Here is a 20,783-nt window from a genome sequence, read left to right on the forward strand (position 1 = left end):
TACCTCAATGCCTTGAGCAGGGTAAAATTTCTGCACACGGTAACCAGCTGTGACCAGTAAACAGCCACATGAAGCAAGAGATTAAATGTGTGCTTCTAACTATAGCTAAAGGCATTGCAACACTCTTATCATACTAATTGTCAGTGAAAGTTGCATTAGTGATACAAGATCTAATAACGTACTCCCCTATCAAACAGTGTTGAGTAGCCCTTCCTTTCTTGGGCTATAACATACCAAACACTTAAATGGACCGTACCCTGCAAAGTCAGACCGCAAAGGCCCTCCTCAGTTGTCAGTAACCTTGTAATATCTGAGGATCCTGCCGATCTGGTGCAGCCCCAGGCACACTACCACCTACTGCCACAGCGTGCTCCTGCAGCACCACCATTCTGCAGAGGAACAAGCTTCCCCACATGACAGGTACTACTGGAGGAAACCTCTGGCAAAAACAACAGACACCTACTTTGTCCATTCGAAAATACAAACCAGTAAACTGTATGTTTCCTTCTTTACCAGCTGCTCAGAAAAAATCATCAGCAAGAAACAGGCAAGCCATAGCATGCTGGTTTACAGTTACTTAAAACTTACCCATGTTCCTCAGGCTAAGAGGATGAAGGTGCATTGTTTGATGTTTTCAGGGTCCCTGCTTTCTAATGAAGGCACGACCTTCTCTCCATCCTCCTTCTTCTCTACAAACGCTCATTATCATTTCAGACTTGCTGGGTGATGGCTTCCACCTGCTTACAAGCTAAACAAAGCAAGTTCTATACCAGGATGTATTCAGCAGGAGTGTGCAGGTTCTCCCTCAGTGCTGCATAAGGTCTTTGTGCACATACACCTGGGGTTTTGTTTGAAGAACAGGAAATGTCCAGGTTTTTTTCCCCAGATTCCACTGACCAACTCAGTTTTCTGCATCAGCTACATGCTATGGAGATAAGCAGCAACAGTGGGAAGTTAAGGCCAGTAAACAGAGGAACGAGTACACTCAACTAGGCTAGATGTAGCACAGAATTGTCACATGAAGTCACAAAACAAAGTGACAGATGCTAACCTCTGAAGGAAACAAGTGTTTCAGAAGCACACACAAGAGCTCAGATTTGCCCAATTTAAGCTGAGTATTCTTTTGCTCAGTGTCACAAGGTCTAAGTATCTAAAATAATTCTCAGACACAGAAAGTCTGTGTAGAGCACTGGTGAGGCCACACCCCTGGGGAGGCCACTACTCAGCACCGGTGAGGCCACATCCAGAGTGCTGGGTCCAGTTCTGGGCTCCCAGTACAAGAGACATGGACATACTGGAGACAGTCCAACAAAGGGCCACAGAGATGATTAAGCAACTAAAGCACCTCTCTGATAAGAAAATGCTGTAAGAGCTGGGACTGTTCAACCTGGAGAAGAGAAGGCTCAGGGGGGATCTCATCAATGTGTACAAATATCTAGAGGGCAAAGATGACAGAGCCAGGCTCTTCTCAGTGGTGCCCAGTTACAGGACAAGAGGCAATGGGCACAGACTGAAACATGGGAGGTTCCTCCTGAACATCAGGAAACAGTTTTTCACTGTGAAGGTGACCAAGCACTAGCACAGGTTGCCCAGGGAGATGGTAGAGTCTCCCTCCTTGGAGACCTTCCAAAGCTGTCTGGACATGGTCCTGGGCACCCAGCTCTAGGTGGCCCTGCCTGAGCAGGAGGGTTAGACCAGATGCTCTCCGGAGGTCCCTTCCAACCTCAGCTTCTCTGTGATTCTGTGGCAGCACTGATACAGGAGGTAAGAGGGAGACAGTGAGCCAGCATACTTGAAGATAAAATTAAGGCAGAATATGGAATCTACAAAATCTCAGCACAAGAGCTAGAGGAGGTAACCAAAACCCACAGAGCTGCTTGTTAAGTGTTCCAGCTAGATGCTGTACACAATGAAGTGCAGACACATTGTTAGCCCCTGCAAACCCAGCTTATAGAACACTGCTTTAACTTCTGTAACATTGCTTCGGCTTTGAATTTGAGAGTCTCTGCCTGTTTTCTTGGATTGCAGCTCAAACCCATGCCCTTAGCACAGATAAGATGTCCTATGAGATAGGACAATGCAGTGATTAATCAGTTACACAACTCAGTGTGCAGGAACCCCTCTAATTTGCTCATCTTTCAAATTCCAGTAAATTCAAACTAACATTTTAAACACTGTATATTTAATGCAGTGGAGTTTTCTTTATTAAATTACCAATTCATTTTAGAAGCCTTTGTTTGTAGAGCTTTGGGGTGAGTAAAAGAAAGGAAGTTTTCAGTCAAGGTGAATACATAATTGGTCAAGGCTAGCATGGAGTATCAGCATTCTATGGACTTGCTCTGTGCTTTAGTCCTATTAAACTCACTGGTGGTATCACTGCACAGTTCAGAAAACATTTTGCTGCTTTAGTCTTCCATGGAATTAAGCTTCCAGAGCTGTAGTCTACGATCATTTTCATCACCACTCATCAGCAGCTTATGAATACACTTGCAAACATGAGAATAGTTCCAGTCACTGTAGACAACAATAAGGTACAGCTTAACTAGTGAAGCCTAACTGGCTCAAAGCCCAGCTGCTAGTAAGACAGCTGCTGTGCACCAATTCCCTGAACCGTCCTAAGTTTTAATCTGCATCTGCAGCCCTCTTCAAACTGTCTGGACTAACCTTTCAGCTTGCACACAGAAGGTGTTAAAACAATTCTGCTACACACTAGTTAAGCTACTGTACCTTTGATATAAAAATGGTGAAATAATGTGTAAGACTGAACAGACTATTCTTACAAGATAGACAGCTGAGATAAGTCTTACCAGAGCAAGGCTAGAATACAACCCCTGTGAATGCTGGGTGAGATCAGAGAGCCAAGGAAGTAGCAGAACAGTTTGTTTCAAATTCAATCACATTGGCAAACAGAGCTCTAACCCAGTAGATGAAAAGCAGTAAGAGCAAATCTTCCTTTCCCTCACTCTCCAAATCTCCAGTCTACCACCCTGGTGGGAGACAGTGTCTACCAGAGTCAGTAAGGACAAGGACACAGTACAAAACCACCCAAACAGCCTCTACACAACAGGACTTGCATATGAAGCCAGCACTGAATACATGGCAGAATAGAATATGCAGTAAAATATCTTTAACTACTCAGTGCCCTGTACTGTATTTCTAGCCCAAGATTTGCAGCTGGCGTGACAGCAGAAAACTGCACAGAACTGCTTACCTGCAGAAGGCAGTGTCCTCAGTTTTGCCAGAAGTGAGATAAGCGCCTTAACAAGCCTGCTGCTCCAGTTTCCTAGAGCTTCTATCTTGTGTGATAAATTGGATAAGGAAGCAGTTTTTAAACTAAAGCTCTCAAGAGCTTTAAGAAAGCTTATGGAGACAAGTAGGACGGCCTCTCAGAGACCAGGAACACTGCTGGCTGGTCAGTCATCAGCAAGGTGAAATCACTAGCAGTTAAGAGAAATGTTTGCTCGCACTCAATTCAAACATCCCCTGTCGAAAGGGAGCAGGAGAGCTTAATTCATCCAAAGTCAACACATTTTGCTGTTTAACAGATCTTTAATATCGGTAACATGGGAAGTGACATCTCAGTGCACAAAAGCACAGAGACTACAATTTTGGAGGTTCTCCCATTTCAGACACAGAAAGGAAACATGAGGAAGAACATGCAATCAAACAATGATCAGCTCTAGATACATCAGGAGGTTTGGTCCAAAAAAACATTGAAACAATTAATCCAATTACTGCAAACATAGCTTCTCTGAGTAAGGTTAAGATATTGCATTTGTAGTGTTTCCATTGTGCTTTCCTTCAGCGAACCAGCGGAGCCTGCTTGAGTGAGATGAGGACTGAACGCATGCGGGACACATCTTTTGCCTGCTTACTAGACTTGGGATTAAAGTCACAGAGCTGAGCCACACGTTCCCACTCAGTGCCTGGAAAAATGTCTTCTGCATCATTCACAAAGGCTTCTTCAGCTGCCCTAAAAGCAATGCAATGCACCTTGCGTTAATGCCCAACATGTAAGGCACTCCTTCCCTCTTAAAGGATGCAGTTTCTTTCAGCATGTTTCGTAAGAATTGTGACCTGACAGCTGGTTGTGGACATTATGGCTACTTAAGCTCCCACTGGCCCGACCCTGGAGATGAAAGTAGGTTGCAGTAGTATGCTGTGCACAAGCAGTGCAGATAATTGCTGTGCAAAATGTTGGAATACAGGTGTTTGGTTCTGAGAATAGTTACTGAGTCTTTGCCTAAGGAGTCACCACACAAACTGCCAGGAAGTAAGGTACTCCTATGCAGGCATTTTATTTATGGAGAAATGCCCATGTCTTAACTAGTTAAGCCTCTGCCACTTAGTGGCTTATATTGGACACTTGCCAACTGGAAATACACAACTCCCTGCAAGCATGTCTTAAAACAGATTCCATCTGAGAATTTAAATCAGCCCCAAGGCCACCATAAAACTGTCTGCTGATGATTCCCAATGCTGTAGTGAAGCAGCATGAATCAAAAGCAATTTAAGTAATGAATCCCATGCTTGTGGGTGCTATAGACTGAAGCATATCTCGGCAGAGGGGATGACTCATCTGAGATCAGCTCACAGGATAAACACATTTCTCACCCTAAGGAGACTCTAATGAGGCTTTTTACATTATGCACAGGTTAGTGCCAGTGGCTTCCCAGCTGTGTCCTTTTGGCACTACTATGCTGCCAACAGCATTGCTTCAATTCATGGTTAACACTACAGCATCTAGTTTACATCAACTGTGGGGCCCTAGTAGCTGCCTGAGTGCAAAAGCAGTAAGCATCAAGAGATCAAACCAAATCCATCTACTCCAACAAGCAGTACAGAAAAAGCCGTGAAGATGACTCTCCCATGAGGGTTCAGCATTGTTCACAGGGATGATAAGGTTACAGACACCACTGAAGACAAGGGTCACTACAACACTGCTACTTTATGTGACATGACACTTTTAAGGGGCAGTGAAGATTTTTTTACTTAACTGTTCTAGGCTGTAGCAAGGATGATTTATGTTTGTGCTTAAAGGTGAAAAGAAAAGAAACAAGGAGAGAAAGTTTAAGTCAGATATAGAAAATGAGAATGAGTTTAATGCAGATGATCAGTTGGCTGAACATGCACTGGTAGCTTAGCCTACATTCAGAAAACAGGCTGCCAATTTTATTCTGTAGCATTTACACTGCACATTTGCATTTGGTATATGAAAACAGGGTTTTATTGCAAAAATCTATCAAAATCAACTCCAGAAGACTTCAGGAAAGTCAAACACCACCTGTAAATCCATCATTTCACAAGTCTTGATTTACATCCACCTATAGTTAGGTAATGAATTCCACACTAGACTTTCAATATTAATGTGTTCAAAGCCACACCATGGATCACCAACACACCTTATAAAGGTGCCACCTTAGAATCTGTGACATGGCCATCTTTCAATTCAAGTCTACAAATTAAGAGAAGAAATTAAAACACATGAACAAGCCAATGAACACCGCAATCCTTCCACCCCGCGGAAACTAGCATGCTCATTGGGGCTTGAAAGTCACAGCTGTATTCTCATTGATCCATTAGGCTGGTAAAACGTCTACTACACAGAGCTCCTCCTACATGTTCTCCCAGCAGCTAATGGTGATTTTCCATTACCACCTTCTTGTACTTTTCCTCTGTTCTCTAATAGAATCCTAATTCTGTATGCACACACCTCTTCTACCCTGATTTATGGCAGGTGATTCCTTTCCACCTTCCTTAGCTTGCAGAGCATTATGTGCAAGCATTGCTTGAATATTTTTCTGATTATGTAGGCAAATGAGCATAGATCAGGAGCTCAATGCCTATTACAGAGAATGGAGAGTTAAACATTGTGCTTCTCTGTGGAAGTGACTAAGACTAAACACAGCATCCATGTGAGACTGCAGATACTAACCCACATACCCAGCAAAAGCATCTTGCTAAGCAGTGTTCGCTGGCCTGGAAACAACTGTAAACCCTACATCTAAAGATTGAAGTCATTACCAAAATTCCAGTAGTATGTATACTACATGACTTAATCTGAAAGTGCTGGATGTTGTGCAGTGCATGGGATCCTTACAGGAAAACTGCACTTAATACTGCAGATCAGAGTCAGTTCAAAAAATAAAGGCTATTTACTTATATTAGCTTATACTACCCTGAAATATTCAGAAGTCACCTTCAGACATTCAGCACTATTTCTGATCCTGGTCATTACCTAGTTGACTAGCAAACAGAATTAGTAGTTAAGCAACATACACATAACCAATCACGTCAGCGAAGGGTTGTTTGTAGAAAGCTTCATCTGCCACCCTAGGTAGCAAGTAGTCCAACAGGCAGGCAAGCAGGCAGGAGAAAAGAGATAAGGATGAGAAGTACGAAACACAGCTGAAGGCAGTTTTAACAAGCACATTAGCCTTGTACCACCTAGACTTACTGTAACAGGAAAGCAGCTACCACATGAAATGTATCAATTAAGCCATTGACTCAGAGGGGCAACACAAAAGCTCTGCTACATCCTAGAAGTTGGGACCAGGTAGTTTAGGACTAGAGTCCCAGTGTTAGCAGTAGGCTACTTCCAGTGGACAGAAACTACGATGAGGAGAGAGATCTCACCAGGCTGATGAGAATGCCAAACACTCCTTCTGTGCAACACTTGTTAAATTGACCCTGCTCCAGAATGCATACCCTGCACTCAAAAACTGGCCACAATAAAGCTATGGGGCTATCATGAGCTCTGGCACCAACTAGAAGAGTGCCAATCCTGTTTCCCTTTCTTGGCCCAACCAAAAGACTGTACCTCGGTGAATGGAAGTGTCAAATCCATAATTTTGTAAGAAGTGTAGGCCTCCTTTCTTCCTTTAATAAGAAGTAGAGTCTACCTAGGACTCTACTTACTCAAGACAAACCTGCTGGCCATTTTGATAATAAAAATAGTGTTTCAAAAAAACCAGTTCATCTTGAAGTCTGCAGGTTCCCCAAGTACAAAGCAGCCCTGATGATTACCTGGACAGAATGACATTGGCAACCCTAGGTCAGAAGTAGAGATCTAAGTGGTATTAAGTCAGTACTATCATATTTACCTTTACACAGCAGTCATTGAAGTACAGCTACTAGCATGCAAACAAGTAGGTAGACTAAAATTTTTTCTGGCTGTGTTCAAACTTTGCGTCTTAAGAAGTCTTCAGTAATTCTGGTTCATTATCTTAATGTTTTCTCTTCCTATTCTTGGACATTTAATCTACATTCTAAGAAAACTTGAAAAGATAGTCTACCACTGGAGACCCATTTCTTAGTAGGAGAGGTTACTTTAATGATCTGAAGGACTAGTGCCTTAGGGCATACTAGAGGTATTCTAACCTCTCTCCCCCATTACTTTCATATCCAGTACCATAATTCTTCAGACAGCTGAAGAAACGTTACCTGTTGCTCGCTTTTGTTTTCTGAAGCTTTTCATCTTGCCTTGCATACCACTCCTCCAACTCCTTTATCGCTTTCTCTTTCCATTCTGCTTCCTGCTTTCGTGAGTTTGCATCTGAAGATTTAAGAATTGATTTGTCAGTCATGTTTATTCCAGCTGGATCTTGCTAACATTTCAGCTGATGGCTCAGGGTGCACTCTGGTGCAGACAGTTGCTTGATCTACTCAGGTAAGGGTTAGGAGATTTCCTGATTTAGGCCGTGAGAACACTAAATACCATGAACATTCAGAGGATTAGCTACACAGAATGCCTGTGCTGCATAACAGAGACAGTCCACTTCAGTTTGGGATAGGCGTTTGTAGAGTAATTCAAATTCAGTAAGTCTGTTGGCCTGCAAACTGTTCAAAAACAGCAACAGTCACCTTGCTATGCTAGTGCTAGAACAAAGCTCAGTAAAGCCTCTGTGCTTAGACAAAGTGAGGGAGCCTGGAACTCTGCATGCTTTTATACCCAGTCTGCAGTTCAGGACAAGCTTATCCGCTGTAACTAGCCCAGAAGAGGAGCAACAGGCTTAGCTCTATCCAGAATCACATGGTACAGAAGGTTCTGTCCTAACAATTTCAAGCAAAGCCTCCTCCCTAATGTAAGTGGAAAGCATACCAGTTTGTAGGCTTAGAAGCTGTCCACAGGTAGGTATCACTGCATTTGATAGCCGTATTTAGTTTAGTTTCTAGTCCATTACTTAACTTAGCTACTAGATTAAGATCCGTGTGACAACAGATGGCCTCAGCAATTACAAAATGGGCAATCTTTATCCTTTAAAAAAGTGCTGATGGCTGCAGTATTTATTTACTCTTTTCCATCGATAAAAGCTGTTCATTTTCTGTCAGCTTATTTGTAAATAAAGGGCAGGCCAGATGAATACTCTTAAGGTTCAGAGAGCCGCTTGCTTGCTGACTCCTACACCAGTATTAAGTCTGCTTACTGGAAGACTCATCCAGACTTGCTGCTCAAATTCAAGGGGCATGTTAGATTCCCAAGAGCCAGAAGCCATGGTTGAGAATTCTGCTGCTTAAGAAGCTGCCACTAAGTTACTCACAAGCAAGAACACTACTGCAACAAACACCCTCCTTACCAAGTTGCTCCAGGCGCTCCTTTTGCTCCTCTCTCCACTTACGAATACTCTCCGGTTCTGACTGCAGTCGATCTACTTGGGATATGGCAGCATAGGAGTCTGCTGGACCATTATTCTCCTTAAATGGAAGGAATAGTAATGTCATTTATACATGATGAATATTTCAGATAACTGCCTGCAAGCTAGATAAAATTAGACTCTATTTGAACTGAACGTGTAATACATTCATCTCATGTTATACCACATTTCCGTGTTAACATGAAAAATGTCTTGCCACAAATTACATCAGGATTGAAGCAAGTTAATACAGGACTGCTTCTAGCAATCAGGACTGCTTCTAGCAATCAGCAAACACAAATTCAAGTTGACTGGGAAGTCAAAATATGCCAGAGCTCTACACCTAGAGACCAGCGTGCCTAGGACATCCCTACGCCGTTGTAGGCCTAGCGATCCTCCAGGTCATTTAACCTTAAATATTTGCTGTGAAAGTAATTTTATTTTCTTTACACAATAGGCATTTTAGCATTTAAGCATCAAAACAGTGTTGAGTACTAGCATACTTTTTACTATACAATAGCTCAAAGACTTGCAATGAATAGGGCTATCATTAATACACCAGATTTGCAAAGCTAATGAATATTGTGCTCTTTGCCACAGAGGATACTCCAAGTCCAACAACTTTTATTGGTTCACCCTGCTCTTAAAGGGACCTAAGAAATACCACTCCTGACAGTACCAGATGAATTGCAGCTAATGACAGATTTGGCTGTGTCTTGCCCCTCCTTGGACCTCCTGTAACCCTCAATAAAGAAATAATGCAAAGAGAAGGAGTGAGGCTGGTACAACAGCACCAAGCTTCATATTCAATCCAAAACAAAATAAATGGGCTAGTTGCAGGGGCAAACTAGTTACAGGTAGCTAAAGCAAAAGTTACATATAGCCCATTCAGTCTTTTCTTCCTCATTAAGATGAAGCTCTATCAAAGCAGCTGGTCACTTAGAATCGCTAACACAAAATCAAGATATTTCATCTACCTTCTGCTGTATAAGGAGTACAAAGGGCCAGTAAGATACAGTTTTCCCATCAATCTCACAGCAATGGTGAGGATATAAAAAATGTTAGCAGTGGTGAAAGCTGTTTGTGTCTCCACAAAGCTCAGTGTTCACTTAAAACTCTGTGGAGAAGCAGCTCATATGCTGCCCCCTTCCCAAGCATTCATTTAATCAGGACTATCCAGCCAACTCTGATACCAGGCAATCACAATGCCTTAGCCAAACTGGTGTGAAATTCAGTTACAACACAGTGGTTGCCTTAGCATGCCTCATTCCTCCCTGACACTAATAAAGTAAGTATCTCCTCCTTTTGTCATTACCATGCCTGACTAACATGCTTTCATACTACAATTGAGCTATTTAGCCAGCAGCTTAATTTCATGCAACTTCATTATTAAACTTCTCAGTGACATATTTTCAGTCAGCTCCTTGTAAGACCAATCTTGATAAGACAACCAGGACATATGAATTATCCTTAAAGAAAAAGCAATTCAGAAAACTCTGCTTTAAACTAGCTAGTCAGAGCATGCTTTCAGCTTATTAGCCAGTAGCAAGTCAACTTTAAGTCTTAACACAGAGCCTGTCAGTCTGCTTACAGTGGTGACATCCTATTATGCCATAATTCAAAATGGACTGATGCTTTAAGTTGTCTCTAAGTTCAGAGGAGGGGCATATTAAAAGCATTAACAGCTTTACGAGATGAGCTAGCAGAACAGAAGTTCCTCTTCAGAGATGAGATGAAAGTACATTAGAGACGAGAAATAGGAAGTATTAGTCTAGATTAAGGTAAAGTTCACGGAGTAGAGCAGCACATTCTTAGTACAGAATACTTCTATCTTACCTGATAGACATCTCCATTAACCACTCGATCAACAGCACCTGTAAAGAAGTGACTGTAGTTTAGCCATTTGAGAAAAGACAGAACAGCCAGATTTACTGATTTCAGTAACTTGTATGGAAAGCTTTACTAGAGTATCTAACATGGGAGTTACGCAAATGACATTACTTGATACCCTGCAGGGTCACTTCCTTATCTCTGCACTTCTCCCCATAGGCACAAGAAACCAAGTGGGCCATTATTCTGCAGAACCAGTAATACAAGGTCATTTCTTTGACATGAGATCATGCTCCAGAGTATAAACAGTAGAGCTGATACTGCTGAGAAGCTGATACAGACAGTGTTCTAAAGTTACTCCCACTTTCTCCTCCATGTCTTAGAAGCTGACTACTAGACAACTGTTCAGAAGTTAAGAAGCATGACTCTCCCTGTTTTAGTCCCTACCTGGAAGATTAACAATCCTGCAGCCAGCACTTAGTAATCGTTATCCTAGTTTGGTTACCTCCTAATTCCTAATCAACTCAAAAGATATAGCTAACATTGCTAGCAAAGTCACCTTTCTGCTACCTTCTGTGATGCTTGACAGCCTCCTACTTCAGCTGCAGCATTATTCCCTCTAAGGAGACACTGGAAGTAGAGCCTCAGGAACAGGATCAGCTAGGAATCTTTGCCACAGAACCCTAAAATTTCATCTTAAGACACAGCCATAGGGAACATACATCAGTTGTGAGACAAATATTTGAGTTTGTGAAAGTACTTAAATCTCTAGACTATGCAAAATGCACCAAGATTTTCAAGAACCACTAAATGTCAGCAATGCATCTCTCTGGAATCGTGCTACATACCATCTGCCTGCATGATACAAGTCATGTTACTACCTCTGTCTCACCCATAATGCTATGATGGATAAACTTATCACACAGAAGTGTTTCTACCATGTCAATACACTCTTCAATGAAAGAGGAGACTGTACCAAAGTCACCCAATAGTATGCAGAAAATCAAGTTATTTTGCACCACCTTCTTAAATAAGATAGGTAATTCACCTAAAACTAAAAGCATTATGCTGCTGTATCCTCTATTTCTTTGAGGCTACATATGCACCAGTTTCACGCTAGTGTTAATGGCACACAGGAAGCTCTTCATACTCCTTTATCAAAGAACTAGGAAAGTATTATCAAGTCCTTATCCCTGAGCCCTGAACAGCAATCATTAACTGTATTAGGTAGAGGACTATAAGTCATCAGTTCATACATGGTAGTTAAGTTAAAAGATACTAGTCTCCAAAAACATAGTTACTAGCTTCAGTAGGGGGAAGACTCAAGTTAGTAAAAACTAGCTTTTCAGTTATGACCACCTAGTATTTTATAACTAGACTCCTATATTTGAAAGATAGTAGCTACTCTGTCTGATTGCTACTCCTCTGCAAGCTACAGGAGCCAAACAGAACTGGTTCGAGAGGCACATGAAGCTAACAGCATCTGCCTGCTTCACAGCAGCTACCCTGCACATCCCTTAACATCAATATGGAAGCTCTCTCAAAGCAGATTAGTAGAGATCACTGCACATACACTGACTTGGGCAGTTACAGCTACAATTAACAGTTCTATTAAATAGGTTTATGAATACTAAAGCCCACAGAGAAAACATGCTTACACTTCAGTTTCCTTCAATTTAAGCCCATCTCCACTACATACACCTGCTGCAGCTGTTCACCTTGTTTTGACAGGGCTGCAATTAAAGCTAAGCCAGCATCTATAACTCATATTAACATTACTAGCTTGAGTAAGACAGCTGCCCACTCTGCCTGCCTTGGAAGAACAGAGAGCAATTCACACATTCAGACAATCAAACTGGAGACACTTTATGGCTACAATACCCAAGAGAGGCTAGCCTTTAAATATATGTAGTTCTCATCTCCAAAAGGAAGGCAGTTGTTTCATGAGGGAGGCTCCTTGGGAAGCACTGACTCACCAGGTAGGTGAGAGGGCTAATAAGTCTTGAAGATTCTTCCAAGAACTGTGATAATATGATTAAGTTTTCTTGTTACACCAAAAAACATTCATTAAGGTCTTCAGTACTCAGGCTGGTAGTCTGCTGACGTAAAAGGCACTACATCATTGCTGAGGGCTGTGGCTGAGATAAAAGATGTGTTTGCCTTAGGCCGCTTTTCTTCTGCACAGAAACAGCCACTAACTGGCACAGAACTAAGTGTTTCCAGAGGGCATCCAGGTCAGATGCATTAAAAGTATTAAAACTTCCCATCTGTTTTATGCTCCCTAGAACTTGTGATTAAGATGCAGAGTCAGCATGCTAACTGAGCATACTGCAAGCAGAAGAGGAAATGGCACTGTACCAGCATGCTGTCATAGGCCAATACAAGTATGCTAACCGCAACCAGACCAATAGTCAAACATTCTCTAATTTCAGCTCTCCAGTCTCAGGTAATTCAGTATGAAGTCTAGAAAAACTATCTGCTTGCCAGTCTTTGTATCAGTAATCAATGCTAGTTGTGTATGATTTCTTTGTCCGCAGAAACATGTCATTTCATACCTGACTTCCCACAAAAAAGCCTAAATACTGTTATTTTATCATCACGTTTTCATCGGCCAATAACAATAAGAGCTCTCTACTGGCTTCAGAGTCCATCCAATTCTATCACAGTATTGCATCTTGAATTTAACATCGCACATTTAGAACTATTCTGGTTAGTCATGGTCCATATTCCTTGGTGTTTGCACCTGAACTTAAGACAAAGCTTTATTTCTAAGGATATTGTTGCAAAGAACATGTCCAAACATCTACAGTTCTGTAACATGTGCTGACAACAGGGCTACAATGAACTTCCACACAGCAACCCACATAGTTGTTAAGAGTCTGGAAGCGCTCAGAGGAGGTAAGCCCTATCAGCTACCTTGCATTCACAGGAGAGAAACAACAGCCAAGCTTTCCAGAAACAGACAGCTAGAATCAGTGCCCTCCAAATGTACTACAGCTTACAAAAGAAAGGGTTGAGTAGCTTGAAGATAAATACAACAATAGTTTTGTCACTTCTGTGCTACAAGTACACATATGGCTTCAGAGACTTATCACAATGATGATCAACTACTCTAAAGGCAACTATTTGCATTAATACCAGACTCAGTACTGCTTGGCATAAAAGGAAGTTTGCTTAGCCTTGTTCACTAGCCTCTCTGAAGTCTTACTCTCAATGCAAAAGACAGCTATTGAAACAGTCAGAGGCAGCACTTTGCAGAAGTAGCTCTTCTAACACAAGTCCAGCAATTGCATCAATGCATGGATTAGCTCCTCAGGAGGTCTTCCTATCCAGCTATGCTTTGGACAATATCCTCACACAGGGGAAATTAACTTCAATATGACCATACATATAAGTATTTCTTATGATCTACTTTCAGCATCTCTTTTAAACAGCAAGTACTCTACTTCTTCATTGCTACTTTGAGTGAACTAGTAGTTATAGTTAAAGCAACAGAAGAACATAACCAAGTTTAATATATGCTGGTATAAGGTTAAGTAACTTCACACTCAAGGCCTCATTTCCCATCTTTATTCTTTTGGGCATAGATGATGTTTACCCTTCACCTACCTCTCATTCATAAGAGGATGAGAAAGAAGAATCTTCTCCGAAGTTTTCATTTAGATAGTTATACAAGAAACTGAGGAAGAAATAGTTCTTCTAGCCATAACTCATTCCCATGCCCGCATGCAAAATAAAGGCAAGCCGGTCAGGAGAAGTGCTTCTTTCCTGTGTTTCAGTTCTAACCTACTGTCATATCAAAACCCATTAGAGTTCCCTCATTTTCAATACAACCAATAGGCTAGTGCTAGACCACACCTTCCTCTATCTGCAATAATGCTATGCCATAAGAGCTTCTGTAACTTCCCAATAGGTGCAGTATTCTCTCGTAAACAGAAAAATAGGTTTTTCTGCCATGAGCTTCACGATAAAACAGTATCACCATGAGACAGCAAATACAAATTAAACAGATACTATCCCTTTATTATACCTTTCTCAGTGCTACTTTATGGAGCTCTGAAGCCTCAAGATACTGATTGCACAGCAAAACCCAGAACAAGGGCTGTTCAAATAATTAAGAAAAAATATCAATAGTCACAAACAAGTAACTTTTTCTGTCTGTGGTGCTAACTAGAGACAGGAGGAAACAATTATTCCCTAATGATATTTTCAAGCAAATTGATATTCAGTCCCTGAAAGGCTATTAAATGTGGTTTATGGACAAACCACCAAATGCAACTAAGTTTCTTAATTCCTAGAAAGGCTGATGAGCCTTTTCAGAAGATGGAGAAAAATTATTCATTCAAGTTCATACAAAAATGACAGAGCTTGAAAGTGTGAAGGCAATGTTTGAGACTAGACAGCCTACATTAAACCTGTGTTTATTTCCATGACTGTTAACATACAAAACTGCTTGTCTTTGAATGCAATTCTCCATAAGAAGCTACTTGACAAGCTGCCACAAGGTTTTTATATTGACATACAGGTTCTAGAAGGCACACACTTCAACCTGAACTTACTCTCTGCTGCTCAAAGGACATGGCAAGTGAACTGCTGTAACGTGAAAACCTAGTACTGTCAGACTGGAGTGAATTGAAGAATTTGACTGTAAATAAATGCAGGCATTGATTTATCACTGAAAAGGAGATCTCATAAAAGACAAAGTTATAGTAACTAGACAACAGCACTGTATTACTTGATTTATACAGTACTTCCTGTAAAGCGATTATGCTTCATCTTTCAATGGAAATAAAATCAGTTTTCACATGCCCAGGAAGGTTGAACAGGATAGCTATTTACATAATAAATGGCCTACTGGTTCAGGCCAGTATTCCAACCCTGATCATGGCAGTATTATTGCCATGATTGTTTGGGCATGGTGGTGTTGGCTGATGGTTGGACTTGATGATCTTACAGGTCTTTTCCAATCATAGTGATTCTGTGAATATAAAGCAATGCTGAGTGAGAGACATGTGAGCTTGGCAACATTCTGCCATTCCCCCCATACTCACCCAGTATCCACCATTACTACAATTAACAGAAATATACACTAATATCAGTTTCCTGACATTGACATTAACAGTTCATGGAGTGTGCTACTGTCCATGTATTTGTCTTGTTTTGTTCATGTTTTTTTAAGAGGCTGCAATTTAAAAACTCTTTGTTGTATGAGACACCACATTTCTTACAAGTGTATTTCAAGAAGATAGTGACTGCTTCTCACAATATTTGAAGTTAAGATCTTCAAACTTCAGTCGAGAGCTGCCTGAGTTACAACTTTCGGCCCAGTATTTAGAAAGAAAACTTATCCAACAGACCTGTAAATAAGGAGTTCAAAAAGATTACGGTTAAAAAAAGTAAATCCATAAATCCCTGATCACAATGCTTAAGTATTCACATAAGAATTTGTATGACTTCAAGAAGAAATTTGCATTCACCTATTTAACTTAATTACAAAATGGTTTAATAAACTAACATGCACTAGAGACTAGAGCTGTCTGATACTCGTTAAGATACTGATCAGATGATAAGAAGTCTCAAACACAAATGACAACCGAAGTCATTAGTTCATTTGTCACCATGCCTGAACCAGTACATTTTGCACTGCTGCAGTCCGCACTTTTTAACAAGGAGGGAGTGAGTACAGGCTCCAACAATCAACCAATGGACATTCTGTTAATAATGGGACCACCAAAAGTCCACAAGCACAATCTGCTATGCCCATTTAACAGGCCAGAGCATAAATGCAATCCCAGTGCATACAAGCAAGCAAAATAAAATACAGATCACACCTAGACTTCCCAGATCCTTAGACCATATTATCTTATTCATTATTTTATGACCTGCTTTCTAGAGAAAGTTCTCCAATAACAGTTTTGCATTCCATGTGAACTTACATGACTTGAGAAAAAACTCTTGAAAAGATGCTTAAGAATTAATTTTACCTATCAAGCCAGTCTTGAAGTATTTAGCAAGTTGACTTTTTGACAAGGAATCACTCTGCAATTGCCACATTGCATGCATGTAGAGAAGGCATGGATCTAGTTGGTTCTAGCGCCCTGTAAGAAAGGCCAATGTCAGAACCTTCTCCAAAGAAGTTAGTTCTCAAACAGCTACTTTAATGTTCCAGAGCCTGTTTGGAATATAAAGACCATATAAGGCATAAAGCTTGTTTGAGGCTTCTGAAAGTAAGAAGGGAGGTGTCCACTGTGTCTGTTTCTGCATAATACATAGAATACGGAAGACAAGTTATGTCTGATATTAAAACAGGATGGTGTTCTGATAACGATTATCCTCGTGTTCTAGTGATTGAGCAAGTTACTGCCCTGTAAACACCCTTTTTACAGGAAGTAGGTAGTCCGTAGGTTTTGAACTTAATGAATGAGCTGACTAAGAGCTGCACTACCACTAAATAAGCACTGGAAGCAACAGGTCTCCATTACTCTGTTTATCTAGTCGGGCTTTAGTCCAAGAGATACTATGAACCTGCATCCTCATACATAAGACATGCCAGTAATTTCAGAAATCAGGCTGTATAATGAACACTTAATTCTAAAGATGTTCCAACAGTGAACTGGGGAAAGTTATCCAACTTAGTCTGAAGAAGAGTGACATCTTCCTGAAGTGACAAAGGAATGTCACATGAGAGCAAAATATGTTCCTATGGACCCAGTGACAAGTATAAGCAAAGTCTTCAAGAGTGTTGAAACATCAGTTAAGCACAGCGGCATCCTACATTCACAACTCCTTTCCACTTAGGCTTCAGTTAAAAACCCCAAATCTTTTGTAATCCCAAGTGTTCATTCAGGGCTGCTTTAGCTACAGTTAGACTAACTGAAAACACACTAACCTCTAGTTCCCAACATATGTAGCCACCCTCCTCTGAATGTAACAGTGTGTTCTCAGTGTCAGTTTTCTCACATTCAGTACAAAGGTTACCAAGGAACAAATGCTAGAGGCTTAGTAAATTAAACATTAGCTCAACTGCTAGCATACTTTAAGATCCCTGCCTCTGAAGACAGAAACACAAGTGGCACAACATAGCATATAGACTTCTCCTGCTTTCAGTGGATCTTCATTTCAGGCAGGCTCCTGGATTAGATTGAGATCAGAATTACTCTGCAGTGTTCTCAACAGGCTACACTTCAGCAAGCCTGGGCACCCAGGCATCTTCAGGAAATAAACACTATAAACACTACCCCGTCTGAGGAAGTAGTGAAATAACTTACACAAGGCAGAGCACACCCAAGACGACGAAGACGGCATGCCTGCACGGCCCAGACCTAATCCAAGGACCATCCCCCAACAGCCAGGCCCCGCTCACCGGCGGCATGTGCTCGGGGCGAGGCGAGGGCCCCGCCGGCACCACGCCGCCCCGGCCACAGGGCCCCCGAGGGAGAAGGGAAACTGCGAAGGCCCTCCAGGCCGGGACCGCTTTCTTCCCCGCCCCGGCCGCCGGGCACCGCGCCTCCCTCCGCAGGCCCCCCCTGCCACGGGGAGGTGTGGTGGAGCGGGGCCCACCGTCCCTCGGCGCGTACCCGAGTCAAGGCCCTCCGGAACCTGCAGCGCCGCTGGCACCTCGCCGCTCTCCAGGATGCTATAGCCCTCGTCGTTCTCGATGCCCGCGATCTCGTTCTCCTGCTGCGCCAGGAAAGCGGCGGCAGGATCCTCCTCCGCGCCGTCCAGCGCCCCGTTATCGGCGGCGGCCGTCGGCTGCTGCTGAGTACCGAAGAGCTCCAGGTCGGCCATGAGGGCGAGAAGCGGCTGATACAGCGGGGCGTGAGTGACTGCAGCTTCCGCACCTGCGCCTACGCTAGAAATGAGCGCGGAAGGGGAGGGCGCCCGCCTATGCAATGAGAGTCGAGCACCGCCCAGAGGTAAAACCAATCAGCGGGCTGCGGCGGCGGGGCTAACGGTACTTTTCGCGTGATGCCTTGGGCTCGAGCCAATCAGTGCCAAGAGCGTTATTGCGTCCCGTGGGAGCGCGGGGGGGGAGGGGGAGGCGGTCCGACCATCCAGCTCTTCTATCCCACCTAAACCTGGTGGCGCGCGGAGGAGTCGGGCGGTGCCGGGCGCGCGGCCTGCGCCAGCGGGCGGCGAGACCTTGGGGTCCGGCCTGGGGCCTGGTCTCCTGCGCACGCAGCGGCCGGCCTGGCATGCCCGGTCTGTACCGACAGGCCTCTGCTCCCGCGTCAGGCAGTGACCCGCACTTCGTCTGCGGCAGGGACTGACTCTGCGTTGCATTTCTGTCAGACCGCCCATTAAGTGAAGCTGTGCTGGCTTTCTGCTAAAGGACAGGCACTCCTCTTGAATCTAGTGGAAACGAGATCGTCATCCAGCACGAATGCCAGCGCCAACAAACCATCGAGGCATCGACACCTTGGAATCAAATCTGAACCTGCAGAATAAATCAATAAAAACATCAGTTGTTTTCTGTTGAGATTTTGTGTGTTTTCTATCTGGTATTGGGAAGCTTAAAATAGTATAATTTCAAGCACCATGTATTATATTGACCATACATTGTCAAAAGGGTTTATTTGAAAGGCAGTGCTTTCTGATACACACGATTTTTTGACAAAGTTACTTTGATCAGTTTCTGTGTCTCGTTTGTCATACAGATCTACAAATAGTTTATTGGCACAGCAGAGGGTAAGGGTAGGGAAAAATAATGACGTAAAACGGAGAAAATTACACTGGCAGCTCTTGAGCCAGTGGAGTTGCTGCAAGAGGTACTTGTTAAACTCCACTTACATGTTGCCTATAAGTCTGCGTGTATGTTTCATTGTATAATAGAGGTATGCCATCCAGGCTTATGTTACAATCCCATTCAAACATGTTTCAGAAGGCGGCCAAATTCAGAGAAAAGTGTAACTCTGCAAGTCAGTTGTTTCCTATGGGAATTTAACAGTGAGATAAACTGCATGTTGAGTTACACATTTTTCCCTGCTGTCAACATCATTTGCTGGGGAAAAAGAGCAAGTGAACCCATGCTGTATGACAGAAAGCTCCTTTCATCTCACTTAGACAATCAAAACATGTGCCGGGTTTCTCTTGTGAAAACTCAGAATCTAGCATGGCAGGGGACTGGACTTCCCTGAGTTTTGTCTTCTAGCAGAAACACAGCAAGGTTTTTTATTTTAAATAATCTCCAGCAGCTAGGGAAACTAAAGAATTAAGAATAACAGCAGTAAGCAGGCCTATAATTCACAACAGAAGACTATAAAAATGATACACCATCCTGAAGTGTATGCCATGCTCTGACAGAAACTTGCTGACTTTGTCCCATAATTTTTTATAACAACACACTCCCACGTTCATTTTCATCACTCTTCTTCCCTTATATGTAAACAAAAGTGGAATATCTCACTGCGTCCCTTTAACTGTGAATAGTGAATTTTGGATGACAAACTAGCAACTTCCTCTTTTGCTCTTCCACTGCCTTTCAGCCGTGTGGGGGATTTCCGATGACTTAATGCCACAAACACAAACAGAATATTGTGATTTAAAATGAAAAGCAAATCTGGTTACCTGCTTGTCTTAAAATTGCAGAATAGGGACACAGGCATATGAAATATAAGCAGAATTACAAGTTTGCAAATGGCCCAAGAAAATTGTTACCCATGTTCCATCAGAAGGGGTAACCTTATGTTATCGGCTTTAGATGCAGAGGAAAATACAGTGAGTCATTATATCTGTTTTGATTATGAATTCCAAAATTTGTACGCTATCTATAATTTGCACTATCAAAGCTACTTCTTTTTTTCTGCTTTCTTACCCTACAAAAGAAGTCAAGATACCTCCTTTTCTAAAGGCAGATGTCACTGCTTAGAGACCACTACAGAACATGAGAGTTACCTTGTAATTTACCTTGTAAATTACCCTTTGTAATTCATCCATAGTGGTTTGTTGACGTGTCACACTGAGGGGAAGAGTTTATTACAGGCTTATTACATGAATAAACCTTCATGGAAAGACTAAAAGACAATCAGACTACAAAAGACTTTCATGATGGTTCTGTTTCTCTCCATTCTTTGAAAGTGGATGACATATAATTCCCTTTTCTAAATGTACTGAGATCTATTTTAAAAGTAGTTTAAAAAGATGTTTTCAAGCATTTATAAAAATATGGGATTGCAGTTCTGCACTTCCAATATTAAGGAAATCATTGCAACAGAGTAGTGGGATTTTTACTGACTCCTTCAGAATGTTTTTTATTTAAGAAATTAAATATTTGGTATAAAAGATGTTTCCAGAACAGAAAATTTAAATGCAAGTCCTTGC

General features: G+C 42.1%; 1 protein-coding gene across 6 annotated transcripts in view; it reads right to left on the reverse strand.

Annotated features, from left to right (window-relative positions):
- Window positions 1-18,262, reverse strand: part of CLTA (clathrin light chain A) — a 25,157-nt gene extending 6,895 nt beyond the window's left edge. The window contains exons 1-6 of one of the 6 annotated variants that reach the window (XM_059833244.1): window positions 18,041-18,262; window positions 10,470-10,507; window positions 8,577-8,694; window positions 7,444-7,555; window positions 4,998-5,033; window positions 3,516-3,973 (exon numbers count right to left, since the gene is read on the reverse strand). In XM_059833244.1, coding sequence (XP_059689227.1) covers window positions 3,802-3,973; window positions 4,998-5,033; window positions 7,444-7,555; window positions 8,577-8,694; window positions 10,470-10,507; window positions 18,041-18,251 — 687 coding nt within the window. In that variant the 5' untranslated portion in view covers window positions 18,252-18,262 and the 3' untranslated portion in view covers window positions 3,516-3,801. Of the gene's footprint in view, window positions 1-3,515; window positions 3,974-4,997; window positions 5,034-7,443; window positions 7,556-8,576; window positions 8,695-10,469; window positions 10,508-14,904; window positions 14,950-18,019 lie in introns of those variants that run through there. The other 5 variants (XM_059833247.1, XM_059833245.1, XM_059833248.1 and 2 more) reach the window with 5 other exon arrangements.
- Window positions 18,263-20,783: the final 2,521 nt, after the last annotated feature.

Source organism: Gavia stellata, chromosome Z (genome assembly GCF_030936135.1).
Source record: "Gavia stellata isolate bGavSte3 chromosome Z, bGavSte3.hap2, whole genome shotgun sequence".
Taxonomy (NCBI): Eukaryota; Metazoa; Chordata; class Aves; order Gaviiformes; family Gaviidae; genus Gavia; species Gavia stellata.